At 38.9% G+C, this 21868-nt stretch overlaps 1 protein-coding gene across 4 annotated transcripts in view; it reads left to right on the top strand.

Moving 5' to 3' along the window:
- ptprub (protein tyrosine phosphatase receptor type Ub) overlaps window positions 1-21868 on the top strand; it is a 195339-nt gene that overhangs the window by 135445 nt on the left and 38026 nt on the right. For all 4 annotated transcript variants that reach the window (XM_068323141.1, XM_068323143.1, XM_068323142.1 and 1 more), the window contains 5 exons: window positions 1221-1408; window positions 14404-14476; window positions 14577-14653; window positions 20253-20289; window positions 21182-21279. In XM_068323141.1, the coding sequence (XP_068179242.1) occupies window positions 1221-1408; window positions 14404-14476; window positions 14577-14653; window positions 20253-20289; window positions 21182-21279 (473 nt within the window). The remainder of the gene's footprint in view (window positions 1-1220; window positions 1409-14403; window positions 14477-14576; window positions 14654-20252; window positions 20290-21181; window positions 21280-21868) is intronic.

Raw genomic sequence — 21868 nt, 5'->3', positions numbered from 1 at the left:
CAACATGAGAGAGATGTTAAAAAACAATACATTAGAATGTACTGTAGTAAAATCACAAATACACACCAATAAAAGGTATTAACGTCGGAAAGATGAATAAGGAAGGGTTTCGCATATGGGAAAGCTGCAGCAAGCAATAGTTTCAAGACGTGATGGTTAAATGAAGCTAGAAAGCTTCATCAAATTGTTTAGCTCTGATTCCAGGAACTAAGAAATGCCATTTTTCGGGGGGCTTTTGTTTTACAGAGGTGGAGATAAATATTGTGTCTTAATCTTTCTTTATTTCAGCAAACGTTTTTATTTTTTTCAGTTTCAGACATTTCTAGAATATCTATCAATTGTTTAGTTGAGCACATGTATTTCAGTGAATGTAGGAGACTGTAGTCATGTGGATACCCTGCAATATAAAGTTGTATGTCATCTGCATACATATAGAAAACTACAAGCAAACCTTGGTTTTCGAACGCTTTAGACATCGAACAAATTGGAATTCGACCAAAAAAATTCAGAATTTTTTTGTCTTAAAGACAAACAAAATTTGGAAGTCGAATGCGAAACAAATGCCTTTTTCTCGCCGCCAAGCGCAATAAAGGCGAGAACAGTCGAGATAAAACGTGACAGGAATGTGCTTTTTATTTTAGTTTACTGTATTCAATAATTTTTCACTTAATTTGCGTTCCATTGCCTATGGTATGAGTTACGGTACTTCTGTCCAAAAGATGACGGTAATTCATACCTTAGGCTAACCTGATTATGGTGATGTTTTTTTTTTCTTTCTTTCTCGTATTTGCTTCTTTCTTTTACATTTCTTTGATATGTTTCATTACTATACAATTCGATATATTAATGAAATTTTGAAATAATATTATGTTGAAAAACGGTAGTTTTCTAGCGTCTTGGAACGGATCAAGACCATTTACCCTATTTGTAATGGGAAAAATGTATTTGGAATTCGAACAAATCGGTATTCGAACAGCCTTCCGGAACGAATTGTGGTAGGAAACCAAGGTTTGCCTGTATGTTATAATAAGGGAATAAACAAATGAAATATTTTTGCCTAAAGAGCCATTACAAAAGTCATATAGAGTACCAGTAACATACTCTGTATAGAATACGTGGTGATACATGAAAATGTCAGCAAATCCTTGACCTTGTCTTGTATCTATGTTTCTCAGCTGGAGTTGCACTGAAATTGCAAACGTGTCTGTTGTGTGGTGCAGGTGATGCTCGTAGTTCAGTGAATGAGGCCAGCAGCCTGCTGGGAGGCTCCCCGAGGCACCAGTGTGGACGCAAAGGTTCTCCATACCACACAGGGCAGCTACACCCTGCTGTCCGGGTGGCTGACCTTCTCCAGCATATCAACCAGATGAAAACTGCTGAAGGCTATGGCTTTAAACAGGAATATGAGGTGAAAGGGCCCTATTGCACTTGTCTGTTACACGCTGACATAACATAAGGCAAAGCAGGTAGCTGCACCAATTACACTCTGACAACATGGAAGAACAAAGTATTACTGCTACTGCATTAGTGGATAGTTACAAAACAGACATTTTTATACTGTATTACATTTAAGAACAGTCATAAAATTTTATAATGAAGGAAAAGCCGAAAGGAGAAGAAGAAGAAGATATGAGTCATATTATAATTGAACTCTTAAATGACTGACCTTAACTGTTAATTAAATTCCGTGAATATAATGAGTGTATTCATTTCTAGCATTAGGTGAATTAGACAACTCAGCGCAAAAACATTCAAAGAGCAGTAATTAACATAGTCTAAAGTCATACTTTGCAGACTTTTCCCTTCTTTTCTTGCTGTAAATGAGAGAGTAGTCTGGATATCTTTAAGTTTATGTCACTTATTTGAAGCCTATTTGTTTCAGTGCTAAGGTTGTTATTGCGGCAACTGAGGTCTCATAGAAACGGGGTGCTTGCACTTTTTCAGCTTTGATCTACTTATAAAATAACCAAGTCAAAATGATCTACCTCCGACAAAAATGCAAAACATATACCGTATTTTCCGCACTATAAGGCGCACCTAAAAGCATAAAATTTTCTCATAAACCCGTGGTGTGCCTTATCCGGTGCGTCTTATATATGGATTAATATTCATATTAATATTGGTTAAGAACATGATCGCTGAAAAAAAGCCAGCAGTCTGGCCACCAGTCATGCCGCACTCCGCCACCAGAGGAGCCCCCTCACAAGGCACTCGGGCCTACGCCCCCTAACAACGGTAGTCAAGGGGCGTCACCGAAGTCCCAGCTCTGACTGAGCTGCTCTCTGACGGTAGAGCAGACTGTAGGAGCACCGGTGATTACGTAGCAAAACATAAGGAACTTTCAACAATTCTATTAATTAAGTTTTACTGACTGACTGATCTCAGTATTTCCTAACTATTGGCGTCGGAAATAACCCACTTTAAACTCAATTGGCCTTAAAAACGCCATTGTGCTGTCTTCTGGAATCTAGTGACGGTCCATTCTATTAGTCTGTGGAAACACACGGAGAAACTGGCCTAAAGGTGGATGAAAAACCCTCAAAGCTGAACTTCCAGCCTTTTCTGAAATTTCAAGAGCAGTCACTGCTAGACAAAGGTGTCTGGTGTGCTGCAATTGATTTACAAATGTAGTTGATAGCTCTGGGCGGGGGGCGGAGGGGCGCATTCAGGCTTGTGTATTCTGTCTGCAGCGACGTGCTGTGAGATTCACGGCGGTGAGACACCGACGTTAAAGTCAGTTCTAGGAGTAAAACAGCTTCATATTTGCCAGTAAATTAGCAGCCTGACATTAAAAACTAGTTAAAAATTGTTTAGGAGACACAGCAGCAAATAGCTGCACCTCACCTCCGAATGGACTACCGATCGATCGAAACAATATTTAATTAATAAACGAAGACGAATGTCGGAGCTTAAATATCTGCTTCGAACTTCAGATCAGGAAATAATCCGCTCTGTTCGCACTGACTGCACTCGTAATGAATTTAACCAGTTTTTAATGTCAGGTTTTTTGATATGCGTGTTGACTTCTTTCTAAGACGGCAAAGTGATCAAGTGATCAGGTTTCCTTGATGAGGCTCAGAATGGCTTATTGACGTAACAATAGGAGCCATTCAAACGTAGTCAGGAAGTCATGAATGCAATCATTACTGCCTGGGCAGCGCAGCTCTATCTAGTGGACGGATTGCGCAACTACAGCCGCTGCAGTTTATCAAATTTTAGTTATTTTTATTGTCTGCGCCTTATAATCCAGTACGCCTTATATATGAAATACAGGTAGTCGTCAACTTACGACCGCGATTGGGCCCGACAGATCGGTCGTAATTCGACTTGGTCGTAAATCGACTCTTAAGTAAAAATTCAATCCAGCAGCGCTGGTTCTTGGCTGTGGGTCGTCCGGATCGTCAGCTGGGGCAGCGTGTGGGTTGGTGGGAGCGGGAGATGATCTTTTCATAATCATTGTGAGCTTTGTCTGAATTGTTCGTTTCTTTTTCTCGTCATAATTTTCACGATATGGACGGAAAGCGTCGTTTGCCATCCGTTCAATCTTTGCAAATGTTTCTATGTTCTATGTCCATTTTTTCAAAGTGTGCACGGAGTTTATTTAACAGGGAAAAGCCTTCTGACAAGCCTTTGGTGGTGAACATTTTTTCTGTTTCCTCCTCTTCTTTCTCTGCTTCTCTTCTCTCTTCTTCTTCCACTCTTCCTTCTTCCAGCGCGATCAGTTCTTCATACAGCGCGATCATTCGTAAGTTCTCCAAGGAGAGTTTTTTTGCCAGTTTCACTATTTTCTCCCGAATCTGATCAAGTTCTTCGTCACTTTCAAATCCAGCAGAAGAGTTCACGTAACGCTTGACAGTTTTTCCATACGCCATTCATACATTTCTCCGTCACAGCCTCCTAAGCAGCCCAGCCCATCAGTAGTGGGCTGGGCTATTGATCTCACAGTGTGACTGAACAGCGTGTGTGCGCCGTGGGGACTGAAGAGAGCGCGGGAGCCTCAGAGCGTGAGTACTGTGGCTGGAGGGAATGCCCGCATTACCCGGACATTGTGGTCGTAAAGTCGGTCGGTCGTAAGTTGCATAGGTCGTAAGTCGACGACTACCTGTAAATTATAAAACAAACAAATTATTGAGGGTGCGCCTTATACTGTGGAAAATAGTGTATTTATTTTTTAAACGTATAGAATTCTTTATATGTAACATGTATGTTGATGTGCCTTGCATAACTGCATGGGCCCATATTGCACAACAGAACACAATTAACTATGTACATTTTTGTCTTTTTCCAAGTTTACTCTGTTGACTTGCACTGAATGGAATCAGCCCTTGAAAGCGGTTGTCAATCTCTGACAGACAATTGTCAATCTGCTCTGTGTACTGTGCACTTCCCTTGCATCTCCAGCTCTGATGCCAGGTTCTGAGAGTTTGCCAAATCATGGTGCTGCAGCTTTGAGGAGTGATGTTTCGTCTTTCGTTTGAAAGCATTAACTATTTGTTAATTAGTTGAATCTGCTACTTCAACAAATGCCTCTTTTACCATTCCTCCATCTTGGAACGACTTCTTGATCCTAACCATGACTCAACCATATTGATGGTTCAGTGGCAGCTTTTTTCACTTTTTGGCTGTGAGAAAAACAACTGCTGTCCAGACAACTGGCTTTTCAGTTCCTTCAACTTTCTCTTTCTCAGCTCACTTTTTGGCGGAAAGTCGGTGTCGTAGTTTCTGTGAACAGTCCAAAAATACCATGTATCCCTTCTTTGGTACTGAAATGGTAGACCGGCAGATGAGGCACATTCATTTTGAAAAATGTCATAATGAAAAGAAATCCTCTTCCCATTCTGTATTAAAGTGTTAAATTTTTGTTTTCTTAGTTTTCCCAGCTCCCCCTACTCGTTATACTTTTTCTTAACATTGAAGACAAAAAAAACCCAAGGGCTAAAAATTGTAGGTGACTGACTAGCTAACTTCCTGCTGTTGTTGCTGACTTAGCACCGTGTCTATGGGTATCAACCATTTCAATGCAATCGATGTATTGAGCACCCCTGTCATAAAAAGAGAATATTTTCTGAATGGTGTGCCCTGTTGTGTGTAAAGTGCCCTTTCTATGATTTTCCATATTGTTTCTGTGGAAAGATACTGTATGTACTGAATGACAGGCGCCTTTGAGAAGTTAAATACTGAAGAAATGTCATTGAAATAAGACAATGAAACATTAAGCAGTTCTTCCTGATTTTCTTATTCACAAAGTCCCCATCTTCTGGCTATGTATTGAGCTTTATTTTTATTGTTCAGTAGCTTACTTGTTTATTTCTTAGTATTGTCAAGCTAACATCCAGTAGTTTATTTGTTCATTCATCATTTTATAGCAGTTTGACTTGTTTAAGGTCACAGCAGAGTGCTTCTTCTTCAGTGTTTTGTTGCAGCTTCTGTTGTAGTTGGAAAGTTTCACCTCTCACACATTTCTTAGCACTGACTCTCTTCTCAGTCGAGGTCGCCACAGTGTGCCAACTTTAACCTCGGGTCACAGTTAGACTAAAAGAGCAGCAGCACACCACTGCATTCCCCAAAGTTTATTGAGCTACTTGTCCTAGTAGTGCTAAAAGTCACAAGGAAAGCAAAACTTATTTTAACCCAACAATAATTGCAATCTTTCATCTTCTGCTCAAAGCTATGCTTTTGGGTTCACGCCCTCTTGAGCATGAATTGTGTAGCAATGACGACACTTGTTTACTTTAGTGTTTGGAGTACAAGAAAATTATATATTTATTTTTCTCTTTATATTTGAATTATCTTTTTATATGACTACATAACATATTTAACACTAATTAAAATACTCTTGAGAGCAATGTAGTTTTTGTTATTACAATATCAGACTATATTGCCCTGAAGTACAACCTATTTTATGCAGAAAGCTAAGAATTTAATTTCCCTTTCACTTTGAAACAAAGCAATGCTTGAACACTGTAAGTCTACTTGACTCTTGGGTCCTTAGACTCTTCCCCTTGAATTTTATCCAAAATACTCTTTTCGTTCTCTGGTTTGCTGCTTTTTCTTCATCAGAGTTGTTTTTGTTGTTTCCTTTCATTTAGTCAGTGTTTCCTATAAGACTATATACAATTCTGTGTAGATAGTCACTGGTCAAAGGGAATTTTACAGCATTGTTAGTAACTTCTGTTTCAACAGTGTTGTGAATAAAGGTTGACTGAATCAGCCACAGTATTTACTTGAAAAATGTATTTTCTCCCACACTAGTTGCCCTGCACACTGCTACCACAGAGGAGAAAATGGCTTGTTAAAATGCTGCTCATGTAGTTCTTAAAGAAGTGAACACATTGTTCTTTATGGAGCATCAGTACTTGACTCTCTCACTGTCGACACAAGGTCAACATTAAGGTCTTCTGCCGCAGAAGGCTTGACCTTAATCGGCAGCATTGTTAGCAGGCAGAGGGACTGCTCTGAGAAAAAATGTAAACGTCTGTGCTACAGACAATAATAGGACATTATGGGGGTGTGTCAGCTTCTGTTCATACCAGAGGAAGGTAGAGAGAAACGGCTATGGTTGAAGAGACTGATGGCAAACTCTTCAATGAACACTGCTGGATCTATCCTCACAAAGATAAGCGAATCACTTTCAAATAAGTCATAGATAACTGACATGTTACTGAAAATTGTTTGTTGGAATTTTAAAAGTCATTTTTCAAAATATTTGTGTCCACAAAATAAGGACATTAAAAAACAAGTAGTAGAAAATGTCTGACCCATAGCAAGACTCAAGTCAGATTTTTATAGGATGCCTAAAAAAGTAATCATTGATTGTTATTAATCAAAAGAACAATGTGTAATTACATGTTGTGGATAGCTTCTATCTAAGAGAGAGAGGCCATGTTAAATGCACAACATCTTGCAATAATCTTTTTTTATCAGGATAAAACCCTTGACGTGTATTAACTTGTTTTCAATTCAGCCCCACATCTTACATCCCATCACCACACCAGCCACTGAGATTAATTAATTAACCAGGGTTAAAGGTTAGTACCCTGTTGCTGCACATATTATTATAATCACTGTCCTGATAGCAGGTCTAATGAGGTCAAATGTCTCTAGAGGTGCTCTGACTAGTGAGTACCCTGAACACATTGTAGGATACAGGAAAAAAGAGTGGAAGTGATGAAAAATGACAGGACACTAAAGGATAAATGTGAGAAAAGGTTTTAGTCGTACCCTGTGGCCTCCAAAAAGAAGCTCCCAAAAGCAATGTTAGTACTGTATTTACCTCCTTTTGCACTACAGGGTGTAAGCTGAATGCTCTATAATTTGAGAATGTAACCATCAGATTGCATTGGATTCCCTTAACCTTGGGGATCAGTCAATGCTGTTTATAAGCTGCGCTCATATAGAGCTGGGCTCCACAATGATCCCGCTGATCTTTACATTTAGAATAGCTGTACTGTCTGCTTGAAGGTTCTTGGTTGTATACAGTTCTGCCGTCCTTATTGATTACATTACCACTAATTTACTGTCATATCAATCAGATCATTGACCACAAATTTACCATGAATTGTTCCAAGTCTGCTTTTACCATCATTATTTTTCTATTTTTTTTATTAGTCTGTATGTTCAGGCATGTTTACCTAAGGGTTGCTTATCCCCCCTCCTGCTGTTTCAATGGCTGGAAAGCTGTTGAGTTTTTAAAGGAACATTGGGAAGCCCCCAGCTCTCTAAAAACATTGGTGTAAATGTGGCTGAGGTTGTGATCCTTTACCCGTTACCAAACAGAATGCAACTCAAGGGTCATTGCTGGTCCCCATCTGATGCAGTAGTCCCTTTAATGTCCAGCTCAGTTTGTTTAAGCATCTAATGTCCCATCTGGGTTCTCTAAGGTCCTCTAAAATGATTTGGATCAGACTCATTGTTTTAATATTGCTATTTTGATTTGCCTGAAGTTAATACTAAAATATTTATTATGCTACAGGAGTTGATAACAAGCTCGCATCTGCTTTTCTCTAGATTTTCAGTAATGTCAATTCAGAAAATACCATTTGACAGTTAAGTAGAAAAACTGTAAAGTAAACCCTCCAGAGGAAACATTACACTTCTGAAATAAAATCATAAGATGACTTTAGAACAATGGCTGCTTTACTCCAAGATTCATTATATTATTCTGAACTCTATGTTAGATTCTTTGAATGTGTGAAAGAACTCATTAATGTTTGATCCTGACCAGTCCTGTCTGCATGTCAGAAGATGGAGATAATTATTTAATTTCGTCAGTTCATCAGTCCGATATAAATAACCTTTAGATGATATACTGTACATAGGGTCTTAAGAGAAGTTCATGTCAGTCATTCAAGGCCTATAGTTTTAATGAAAAAAGAAAACATCTTTTGTCTCGGATTCATTGCTTTCCCCCTTCAGAACTCTGGTTGTAGATTCATTAAACTGTCCCTCATGGGCAAAACACACTTCACTCAAAAAATCAATACACACCTCTTAGTTATTTTTTTCTCTGTGTTAGGCATGTGTTTTGATGTAGTGTCTCTCTCCATTATGAAGGAAAATGATGAGGAGTATCATATTACACTCCCCTGGCAGGTATAGGTTTTTATTTCCCAGAAGAATACTGATCTGTGAAAACACTGATCAAGGATTTACAGTGAGTTGTAAAGGTTCTTGTATGTGTGGCAGCTGCTGTCACTACAGTCATATCACCACTGCAGAAAGTTAAACAGCAAGAGAGCTTTACCGGAGAACTCAAAAGTTTCACTGCACCCCCTTACACTTTGAGGCTGAGGACAGCAGGGATGATGAACTCAGTGATTCAAAGTCAAGTTGCTTCAGGGGCTACCGAATTATTGCACTCACCACGAAAAACATCCATTACCTCATGCTATTTTATGTGACATGAATCAAATGATCCATTCATTTTTTTAACTTACATCTGTGTGTCCCATATCCAACATATCTGAGTAGAATTATGAATACAACTACTGTTTTTAACATTTTACAATTCACATAATGAAATGATGGTTCAAAGTGAGGTGACATACTATAGATTTTGAAAAGAAATTTAGTGAAAGTTTCAAATCAGTCTTCCACAACACTGCATTGTTCCCTTTCCCATCCCTATAATATATTGCCCCCCCTCTCACAGTTTCTCTCCACTCATCTGGGCTGAGCAGCAGAGGAGTGGTGGGTGCAGTGTCAAAAACACAACAGAGATGGAAGAAGAAATGCACACACACGCACGCACGCACGCACGCACACACACACACACACACACACACACACACACACACACACACACACACACACACACACACACACACACACACACACAAGGACAGACACACACTTTGATTGCATTCAAAAAAGTAGAATTCAGTTATGTATATCTTAATTGCTTAAATTACAAATATCATAAATACAATTAAATAAAAAATAAAAGGCATGTTAGCACAACATTCAGTAAATTTGAGTTGATCTTCAACTCAAGCGCAAAGGATGATGTTGTGACAACTGATGTTTTTAAATTTTTCTAAATCTTTAGTCATTTTATGAAAACTGAATTCTAATTTCAGTCAATATTGTAGCACAGCACTGAGGTTGCCTCTTGACCTGCTTAGTCCTCGAGTTTGTCCTCGAGTTCTGTTTCTAGATGACTAATCTAGCATCACCTGTAATAAAGTTCAAAAGCTGCCACTTTTTTGATTTACTTTCTTTTATCCTGTACCATAAATAAAATTTCCCATCCTGAAAATTCCACTGAAGCAATTAAAAACATTTGTTTAAGGAGTGAAGTGCACTACAAGTCTCTTACACTTGAAAATAACATGAACATTGTCTCACAAAGGTGACTCAAGGGACACTGGTTTGACACGTCATTGTTAATTACAGAGATTAAAGCATTGGAGTCAGGTGAAATCCTCCACTGGAGGCTGACTCTTCTTTTATTAAGGGGATGTTTTGTAAAAAACCCTTGGTTGTTGTCTCAGTCCATTCTCCTTCAGCTTGCTGGTCCCCATAGTGGGCACTTTGTCACACAGTCCCTTCTTATTTATTTCTTGTGCAACTTTTTGTAGAGTCCACCTCTCCAAACTGAGGATTTACGTAAACCTCCAGGAAAAGATCTCTGTGGTCAGGTTCTGTCCCTCGACTGTAATCCATGAGGGGGCTTCTTTACCTGCCAGAGAGTCTTTGCCTTAAATTTTCCAGCTGCTTTGGAGCTACCCTAGTAGACTGGATGCTAAGTAGGAAGCTGACAGCCTGGGTATCTACCAGAGTTAGAGCTTTTTTTCTGAATTGTGTTTAAAAGGGGTACAGGACTTTAAAACATCTTGATAAAATGGAGGAAAACCATTTAACTTTAGATTCAGTTAAAAACAGTTAAGCATCCAATCCCACGTTACTGACGTAGACTACTGACTGACTACTGACTGACTACTGACTGACTACTGACTGACGTCGACTACTGACTGACGTAGACTACTGACTGACGTCGACTACTGACTGACGTAGACTACTGACGTAGACTAATGACTGACGTGTATCACAAGAGTCCAGCTGGCCACTACTTTCCAAGACAAAGCCGCTGGTCCTGTCCGAAAACTGCTGGATGAAATGCAGTCTAAAGATGGCATTTCTGCTGGTCAAGCAGATCAGGCTCTGCCCCCCCCCCCCTTCTTTTTTTTATTATTTTTTTTTAGTAAAACAACACTCCCTGAGGTATCCAGTGTAATTCATCCCGGACTAAGTTAATTAACTTTGCTTGAATTTTGGCTAACAACCCTGATTGGCTAAATAAATTAGTTAGAATCACTAATGCATTGACAACTTTTTTAAGCAAAGTAACCTTAACAGCATAAGCAGATAAAACAATTGTCTCTATGAAACCAAGTAAAATCAAGCCGCGAATGCTTGCACAAATTTTAGAATGGAGGGGTTCTAAGGAGAGTGCATCGAACATCACGGACAACACCTGGATCTTGACATTGCTGCTCAAAAACTCTTAAAAAGGTGAAAAGATTTCTCTTTATCTATGAAATGAGAAAACATCTTGAATTAGGGAGACATCTATTATGACCAGACACAGTAGGTCTGATCTACTGTATGTGAATTACCATCAGCCTGTTAGCCAAATGTTTTGATATAATTTTGCAATCCGTGCGAAGGACTTCCATTCAAAACCTCTAAACTATCAGGTACAAAAAAATTTCCAGAAGATTTTACTAAACTTACGGTCAGGTCATCAATGCCAGGAGCATTGAACACTCGGCAGAGCAATATGGAGCTCCTTCATGTGCACCAGTCAGCCAATCCGTGAATTAGTCTCTGCAGAGACCCCCACCTTGATGCCATGCTCAACAACAAAAATCCACCAGAGGCCGTGATGGCATCTGAGTGGCCCGCCAAACAGCCACTGCGTCAAATAATATTGACAAAAAAAGGAAAGTAGATTAAGAAAAAACACACTCATGCACATTCAGCAGCTTCACTCCTCACTTCTCTCACAAGAAGAAGACAATGAAGAAGAAAGGAGTAGACAGGGAGAGAAGTGATAAAGAAAGGTAGAAGCAGGTAAAAAGTAGAAGGGATTAGGAGAGAGAACTAAGGAGAGAGAGAGAGAGAGAGAGAGGGGAGAGAGAGAAAGAGAGAGAGAGAGAGAGAGAGAGAGAGAGAGAACTTGGAAAGAGGAGGTAAAATTGTTGAGATGGTGGTTGTAATGCCGGCCAGGCTTCGGCTGGTTTTTAGCTCTCTGTGGGAAGAACCGTGTTGTAATCCTCTGCTCAGCATGCAGGAATGGGCAGAGATTCACCATTTCCCCCAGGGACTGAAAATCACAGGAGTCAGACTGGTTTGGATGTGTGTACATATATACGTTTGTGTGTGTGTGTGTGTGTGTGTGTGTGTGTGTGTTGTGTGTGTGTGTGTGTGTGTGTGTGTGTGTGTGCGTGTGTGTGCGTGTGCGTGCGTGTGCGTGTGTGTGTGTGTGCGTGTGCATTCCTGTTGATGGATATGTCTGAACTGTTTGTTTGATTCGCCCCTAAAGTGGACACCCATGAGCAATGTATGAGGACGTGTTAAAGGAAGTGCTTTCAAGTGCATCCCTGCTGACAGGTGGATCATAAAGTTATAAAGCGACTTAGTGGCAATCCACCAAGCAGGTGTTAGAAACTGCTCCTCTTCACTGTAATTGCAGATACACAAAAATATGCAACTACTAATATCAATAATAGCTATCTAATAATGCAGATACTCTATCCAGACATTCCACTGGAGATCTTTGTCTGTCTCAAGCCAAACATACAGGTTTAGAGCATTTAATGCTTGTCTTTAGGTTTAGAAGTACAGTACCCTTGCGCAATCGCACATCAATGCCTGCAACTTCACCTCAGTGCGGACTTTTGATAGGCAGTCACGTGATGCTATATGCACGTTCTATTGGCTGATGGTACCCAGAAGTGCACTCAGTTCCGTGAGTCTCAGACTTCTGTGAGACACAAAAGTGCTTTAAACAGTCGATAAGATTGTGGGAAAAGGTAATACAGATAAAAGGTGGTTTAATATCAGTATGGGGAAGTTAATAAGCATTTAAATTACCGTAAATTATAAGATACATTTGTCGCTTGATTGCGAAATTTGTTAATTGCATGTTGTTCCTGGAACACATTAATCGCAAAGAAGGAGGTTGCACTGTGGATATGAAGGACACCATCCTCCAGTCCTGCTGTTCTGGTTTCTGTTGTCATTGGTGGTTTATGGTATACATGTTTTCCAACCATGACCTCTTCCGTCATGAAGTTCCACAATCTCTGTTGATATTATGATTGTTGGTGTACATAGGACTTTAACATTTGAGGGAACATAATCAAATCAGGACAAGTTAAAGTTATTTAGTCTTAAAAAAACACAACAAATCGTCAACAACAATCTCGTGAAATTTGTGAATTTCTGATACTAATACAGAACATTGATGAGCATTTGGTAATGGTGGATAACAAAAACTGCCTTTTAATATTCAGAAACCTACGAGTAGACCTGGACTCTGTGGCGTGTGGGTAGCTGGGTGAGAGACAAAAAGAATGTAGAGAGAGACACAGACATACTGATGCACAGCAACTACAGCATTGATCATTGGGGAGCTATGAGACCAGAAGGCACAAACTCCAGAGAAGATAAGACCATGAATATGTAGGGAAGAGAAGCCAAGTGCATCATTGGATGTCTGAGGACAGCTAAAGCATGTTTCTACCTTAGGCCAGCAATAACTGTAAACTTGTAGAAAAGGCAACATTCAAAAATTGTTCTTACAAATAAAGCAAAAAAAACCTTCATGACTGATGGCTGTAGATCTGTTTTGATTCTGGGGTTAAGGTTTCACAACAAACCCTGGACTGTGTGTTCTATCTGTGTAATAGGCTAACTACAGGAATAAACAAGAACCAAGGCAGTCACAGACTGCAACATCCTGCAACTTGGCAAACACAATCCTGAAGTCTGCTTTCCCTGAATTCAATATTTTACCCTGACCTACTTGCATAGGCCAAAGATCAAAGCTAGTGCTCTGATCTCCTGTCATAGATCAAAACACTACATTTGATCTATGGTCTTACTCACACTAGGCTTCTCCCCCGTCATTCTATCTTATCCGGTTCCTGAGAGTAAAAAAGTCAAAATTTGTCCTTGACCTATTTTTCTCAAGGTCATCATCTCATTTTCATACCCTTTGCCGACCGAGTAATGTGCTTTTTGTTTAATCTTTTTATCTGCAACGGTTGCATCTGTCCATCCATTACATCACCGCTTTGAAGTGGGATGTAAAAATAAAGATGCATAGTAATTTGTGAATAAAAACAGCCCAACTCATTAAAAGCAACGATGATTAAAACGAGTGAAACACAAGGACAACATGTAAATGTACCAGCTTGGTTAAAATAGAGTAATACAGGACTGATACAGCCAACAATAAAAATAGACCCAAAGAACATTAGTTATAAAAAAAGACTTGAATTTAATAACCTTTCAAAACTCATTAAAATACTGCAAGTCCAAACCAGAGACTTAAATTAAATTTTCAGTTACAATCTGCCTGTTTGTTGCTTTCTTATGCAAGTTTAGAAACACTTCCATTGGGTTAAACATTTGACAATAACCCAACGTGCACAACAGATGACTCAATTAATGCCAGACCCAGCATAAAGGATACAATGGCTTCTACTTTTTTGGTTATGTTAGAGAGATGTGCTGAATGACTTTTATTATGCTGCCCAAGAAGTACAAACTTTCACTAGAGAGAAACTGGACAAACCTGATTTGTATTTGCTTTGTGTGGTGTCTCAGATATTTGATTATAGCAGTGAAGTTCAATCTGCGACATTTGCAGTAATTGTGTCTTTATCTTTGCAGAGTTTCTTCGATGGCTGGGATTGCACAAAGAAGAAAGACAAGTCAAAAGGGAGGCACGACACTCTGCAGGGATGTAAGTCCTCAGAAATAATTTTGTGTTGCATATAAAAATACTATATGGAAGCTGTGTTGTTTTAATCGTTCTTATTCCATTGTACTTTTCCATGTCTCAGATGACCGCCACAGAGTCAAACTCCACCCTCTTCTGGGAGACCCCAACTCGGACTATATTAATGCTAACTACATTGATGTAAGTCTAATCTTGTTTTTCTGCCTCTGTTCAGCTACAGATAAAAACTCTATCTATTACACCCTGCAAAGCCACAGTCCATCTCTGTCATTCCTTTAAGCTCACCAGTCTGCTGGCCCACTTTCACCTGGAGGCTTTCATCCAATCAAACACTCTTTCTATCGGTGTTTTACCAGATTTCATGTTGTCAATTGCTGCACAGGAACCTGACCCAGACTGACTCGGCTATCGCTTTTATTAAAACGGGGGGGAATCAATGTTTTTAATGCCTTGCAGAGGAGATGAACCTTTGTGTAAGACACCTCAAATCCCCTTAAATTAAATAAACATCAATGATGTTATTCAATCTATGGATGGGCTTTGGGGACATGATCTTTTCCTCTGTTCACCTTGTTTGCCACACATGCAGTGCCACAGTCACATTGTCAGTGATCATATGAAATACATATATATGTTACCAGCATGTCTCACACAGTTTCATTCATATATGTTCCCATTCATAAAATGTAGATGAGGTTGTGGGTAGTTATCAGCTGGAATTCTACATTTGGAAGTGGTGAAGTTATTAACAGAAGATTGATTTCTTAGAGTTGAGTTTTATTGCTACTGTAGATAGATCATTCTGTTGTGGTTCTTTTGTGAATGAGCTGTCATGGTCCTTAGTTGTTGCTATTCATTTATATTATATGAAGGGGAGTCTGGCAATCTGATATGATGTCTTTTATCTCATCACATTTATTTTGCATGCATCTCATTGTGACTACTGTAAAGTAAATATAACACTATAAGAAGTTCAGGCAATCTCCTGTTTGACAATGATAATGCGTCTGTCTAAATCTTTATTAAAAACTTTGAGAAATAACTGACATTTGTTCATTGAAAGAAAATTGCTAAGCTGACTTTATCATGGGCGGATTCCTCCCTTAGGCCGTCTTGTATCATCAAATTTGCCTGACACTGTGGGGCTTTTTTTCCCTCGCTTTTATTCCCCTCTAGAGAACAGGCAGTGAATGGTGAGATGCTTTTAAAGAGCTCATTACAATGAGAGGGCATTAAAAACCTCGCCTGCTGTTAGGACTGTTGTTATTGTGAGGTGTTTAAAAAGAGGTTTTCAACCTTTCATAATAATCAAAAAAAAATGATTGGATCACTTCTGATTATTAAAAAAATGTCCGAGGCTCACCTTCCCAAATAATGAATAAGTAAATAAACAGCAAAACAGTTTTTTTTTTAAATTGAATACACTGTGCCTCTGACTTATCTTCACTCTCTTGCACTTTTGAAACCACATTTAATGGACTGAGGCTGGTAAATTTACTGTTGGTGCTTTCACCCACAAGAGTTTCACTCCGCTTTTTCTTTTTGACGATAGAATCAAATTTGTCACAAAATTTACTAGCTAACAATACAATAATAAGTTTAACTACTTGTGAGATGTCATTACTAGTGTGTGAATATTTTTGTGTACTTAAATACGTTTTTTTTTCAAATGATTTGTTGACCACATTTTAACATAAATGCTAAACAATGCCAGGGAAGTGTAACCCTCAGTTTATTGCATACAGTCCCAGGATAGTTTGCCTTTCATAATACAACTCATTGGCCACGAAAAAATACCCCAGGAACTTGGAATCACATTTATATCATTAAAGTTTTTATAGTTTTTTAAGGAAAACAATATTTCACCAATGGAGGTTTTTTTCAGGATATAGCTCAATACCCTTGAATCCATGAATTGAATTTCACTTCTCACTGAGCCAACACACTTTCAGTTTGATCTTCTTAATCCATAGCAGTATTATTTTGTTTATTATAAAGTGGTGATGCCTTTATAACATTGTGAAAACACCAGTTGTAAAATGTTTCCTGGATCCATACCTAGCGGGGAATATTGTTGTTTGATTTTTGTTCAAGCTTTAAAAGCATTATGTGTGAAGTTAGAAGGAAATTATCACTTCCCCACCATAAAAAAGAATATGTCTAAACAACTCAGATGTTAATATGATTCACTATCAAAATCACATTGAATGTGCCTGTGGGTCATGTCCCACCTGCTAAAAAAAACAAAAACAAATGGAAAAATCATCAAAATATTATGAATAGGAATGAATAATCTTCATGGTTGAAGTGCTAACTGAAATTTATACAATATAATTTATATATATGAAATGTTAAATGGTTATAATAAAGGAAATAACATGCGGTACCCACTTACAGTAAGTCAGAGTTGGTGATGCTACTCCCTCATAAGGACAATGAACATGAACATTTTGTACAATACTTCACAAAAGCAAAGCGTGTTTTAGAGAGCCTGTGATTATTTACCGAGAGTTGGAACGATAGCACTTTTTTACCCTCTTAAAAATTACTGCATGTTTAAAAACCAAGGTGAGGAAGTGTGACCTCTCTCTTTCCCCTTTCACATTCACTCAATGACAAAATCTTTTCTTGGCTGTGGTGAACATTGCCTGATGTGGTGCAAAACTTTGCATATGCTTGACAGTTTCCTGCCAGTGTTGTAGGTGTGGAGAATCTGAGCGCCTCATGGCTGATGCTCAATTACAATTCATCTGCTCTGACAATAGCCACAAATTTATAAAGACACGCACACACACACACACACATACACACACACACACACACACACACACACACACACACACACACACACACACACACACACACACACACACACACACACACACACACACACACACACACACACACACACACACGTACAGGTTTACTGGAAGAGCTGAGATCTCAGCGGGTTTTTTTGTTTGTTTTTTGGTATTTTTGGTATTTTTTTTCTGTGCTTTTCCTCACAGGCTTGTTGCTAGACATGGCTGATTTAGAAATATGTGCCCTAATATTTCAGCAGACTTAGTAGACATTACGTAAACTGAAATATAAATATCTGCATTCAGCTTTGAGATTAACTTTGTTTGCGTTGAACATTTAATTGGATTCTGGGTAGATTTAGTTATTTTTACAGTTAATTCTGACTTCTATTTCTTGTCTAAGGTTGAAGTTAAGAGTGCTGAGTTCACTGTTACCATGAGATCCATGAATATAATATTGCACTGTCTCGAAACAGTAAATCTATTAAATATTCCACCTACCAAAGTACCATATTTATGTGAAAGAGATTGAGGATTTGTTTTGTACAGCAGCAACTAATTAAAGTAATTTAAATGTAATTACCTCACTTTGGCTGCTAGAAATGGCTGCTAGAAAGAATAACGCAAAGCCGAGCAGAATTACACACACACACACACACACGCACTTGCGGCTCACCCCACCTGTCAGTAACCATGACCCCTATATACTAAAGCCTTTTCTCTTTAACTCTCTCTTTTTCTACTCCCCTCCCCAATTCCTTGACCTTGGACTCTGTAGATTCGGATTAACAGGGAAGTAAGTACTTCACTGCTCGTTCTTCTGCCTGCCATTGCCCTATTGTTGCTCTTTTCTCTTTTTCCCTCTGCTTCCCTCTTCTCCTTCGACTCCTCTATTCTAATATTCTTAAAGGTCAGTCTGATCAGGTTTATACACATTGGATAAAAGGAAGCCCTTTCAGCTAATGATTTCAAATGAGCACAAGGAGACATTTCTTCTCTGGATGGAGGACATTATTGTCTTTGTTACTTCTCATAAGTGGCCAACATTCAGCAAGTTTAGTTGCCACGGCAACCATTCTAAAGTGGAGGAGTGGTAACAGACATTGGTAGTGTTTGGTGAGGGCCAGTTAAATTGTGGATAGTGGGGCTGCACAGCTCTGGTCATTAGACAAACTTATGTCTTTCTATCTGATTAAATGCAATTAAGTTGAGCAGCATGCAGTCTTTACATATTTTTGGAAGTAACCTTACGCAAAATGATAAAAACTGTCATGAACATGGATTGTCTCATCATACTGATTTGTAGACTTTTGATTCAGTGCATTCTTGACCTGCCTTCTCTACTCATGCAAGGAAATCGGGTCATCAATTATCCCTCCAGGTTCTTCCCTTAAGAAGCAATACAATTTGAACCACAGCATTTATAGATTTATCTATGGGATATTTTTATAGAACAGTGTATTCTTTTTTTTTTACCTTGGAAGGTTAGATGACCAACTCTTGTTTCAGGAGTAGGTTTTCTGACTAGTTTGCTTGGGTAATGTAGCGATGCTTAAAATTCCCTCTGGTAGTGTCTGTTTTTTTATTCTCCTTAAGGCTTTGAAGTGACATTTCATCATTCATACTCATCTCGTGCCCATCATATGAAAATTTCATCCATATCAAAGCTTGTCACTGTGATTAAAAAAAAGGCCTTGGAAAGCTTTGCTTTACGTTACAGAATTTGCCTTGAAAGTGTTTGTAATGGTTATAATATCCTGCATTGATGTGAAGCCCTTGTAAGGTGTGTGTAATTTGAATTCCTCAACTCATGTGTGGAAGACTTCAGGAACTGTGTTTTCATGACTGGAAAAGAAGTGATTAAGTTTTGTGAATTCATCGTCTCATCTCAAGATTCACAACCCCAATTCCAAAAACGTAAGTGTTGTGTAAACAGAAAACGTGGAGAATTTCTGTGTACTTTTTGACATTCGGTTCAACTGAAAACCGTTTAAAAAAAAATTGAAATAGACAAAATGTCAAACGTTGTACCTCATCAACTTCACAGATATTTGTAAATATTTCTGTTTCAATTTCTAATCTGAATTTTGTTAGTGCCCATCTTTTAATTTTCAAATTCCAACAACATAATGAAGCCACATACTGTTTTCTTACAACAGTGTGGTTTCCAAGTGAAGTAATCTGTCGAGTTGGACCTGTGTATGGTCCCCACCTGCCCCCTACTGAAAATGTGTACATCATTATGCAACAATGGAGATCTCAGACTGTTGTGAAACTGAATTCGTATGTCAAGTCAGAATGAGACAAAAATCCACCATCAGAACTTTAACTCAGGCTCTACTCTTTCCAAATGCTTATCAAGTGTTGTTATAAGAAGTGGATCAGCTGTCTTGTCCCAACCTTTAGTTTTGCTATAGTCATTAAATGCAGAATTAGTGTATATTTGTATAAGAAAAACATCAATTTGAACATTAAATGTTTTTTATCTGTCTTCAGTTGCATGTTGGTTAAACCTTTACAAAACATTGCAGTCTGTTTAATTATTAATATCCCAAAATGTTTTTTGGAATTTGGGTTGTAGAACTTACTGCATCCTCATTGAAACTGTGTTTTTTATGCACCATTATGTTGTGTAATCATCACAATGACTCAATTTTTGTTTAGTCAGCCAGACAATTGTAGAACCACATTATTTATCAACAATATGTGAAGAAGCGATACGTAGTATAGAATGTCTCAACGGCTACAGACTTTGTATGAAGTCTTGGGTGGCAAAACTGTGGTCTGAAGTCAGGTAAAGGTCAGATAGCACTGTAAAGTAATCCAGAGCTGGTTCACATGCCCTGAGAGAGGGTCAGTAGAAGAGTTTAGTACAGGGAAACAGGGGTGGTAAAGATAGAGACAGAAAGATGCCTCATACAGCTGTTCCTGAGGTACAGATGACTCACTCAGCATGTCATCTCTGTTCTCTCTTTCAGGGCTACCATCGATCCAATCACTTCATCGCCACTCAGGGTGAGTCTACCAGCAAGGCTATGGTATTTGTGTGTGACAGTGCCGGCAGAGTGGTGAGCACCGTTTGTCGTGGTGTAATAAATGAAAAATAATCCATCCAATGAAACAACTCATGTACAGGTTTTTGCAAAAAAGTCATCTGTGGAAATGTAAAGGTAATTGTGTAACTAGTAATCCGTGAAGACTTTACCATTGATGCAACTGAATAATCATTAAAAGAGATGAATAATGAAATGCAGTAATTATAGCTTTTCGATCTCAGTGAAATGCAGCATTGTGTTCAAAACTAGACAGACAACCTTTAGTTCACCCGCTGTCGCTCCAATAAAATGTCGCTCCATGATGGGCAGTTGGACTGTGTTTATGCGGGAGTGAATGTCTGTTCACCACCTCCGAACGCAGAGAAGTGCCAGTTTCTAGCGATCTCTCATTTAACAATCACTCAAGGTTTGGCTTCTGTTTATCATGCACCATCTTCCCTTGTTAGAGACAGAAAGATGAAACTTGCAAGAAGGAAAAATATGTCAGCCGTGGTTTTGTCTATGTAAACATTCCGTTCCTACGTGATTGCCATTTCAAATGATCCCTCTCAGATGATAATGAGTGACTGATCCAGACTCCTTCGGGCTTTCTTCATCAGCAACTGCTGTTTGGTTTGTCACCCATCACCCCCTTGTCACCGCTTGGAATTCCCAATAAGTTTATTGATTGCACAATATTAAGAGATCACTACCCTGCTATTTGAGTGAGGACACTTAGGTCGCAATAATAGGAGTTTCCACAACAGCAAGAACTCCTGTTATTAAGAAGACAGGCTTTGATGCCAGTGTTTTATTTTTTATTTTATTTTTTATTTTGTCTCTTCCTCTGTTTTTCCTTTTTATCCCTCTAGGACCCAAGCAGGAGACTCTGTATGATTTTTGGAGGATGGTGTGGCAGGAAAATTGTTTCAGCATCGTCATGATCACTAAGCTGGTGGAGGTTGGCAGAGTAAGTGATGTGCGTTCCCCTTGTCACCATCCATTGTCAGGAAGCACCCCACGTTCACTGCAGGGGAACACTTTGGGGTCTTTGTGAAAGGCCTTTCTGTGTTAGATGAGAGTCTCACAGGACATAACGGTGCTTGAGAAAAGCAGTCTAAAAGCTGTTAACTTGGGTGAGGATGCCTTGCATTAATGTGAAACTACTAGTCACATGCTTTTGTGGTAGAGACCTGCAATCCCCAAAAATCGGAAGGTATTTTTTTAACGTTCTCTGCAATGTTCTCTGTGTCACAACTGATCATAAGAACGTGCCTGTAAACTTTGAGCAAGACCACACAAAGTCTGTGTAGGTTTCTTTGAAAACATGCATTCAACTGAAAGTTACGTGGATTATTGTACTCCTTCATGGTCTCTTCTGAAATAATAAAACATGACATTGTGAGGTTCCCTGGAACCTGAGGTCATTACTGTCATGATTATAGTATTCAGAATTGTGCTATGAAGCACTCTTTATGAATGCAATTCTCCTCTTAGCCACACATCTGGGGCCACTGTCCCTGCATGTACAGTACTCCCCATAACTACGCTGGTGTAAG

This window comes from Antennarius striatus, chromosome 9, assembly GCF_040054535.1.
Source record: "Antennarius striatus isolate MH-2024 chromosome 9, ASM4005453v1, whole genome shotgun sequence".
NCBI classification, from domain to species: Eukaryota; Metazoa; Chordata; class Actinopteri; order Lophiiformes; family Antennariidae; genus Antennarius; species Antennarius striatus.
Note: the sequence above shows the minus strand (reverse complement) of the source record. Positions and strands in the feature narration are given on the sequence as shown.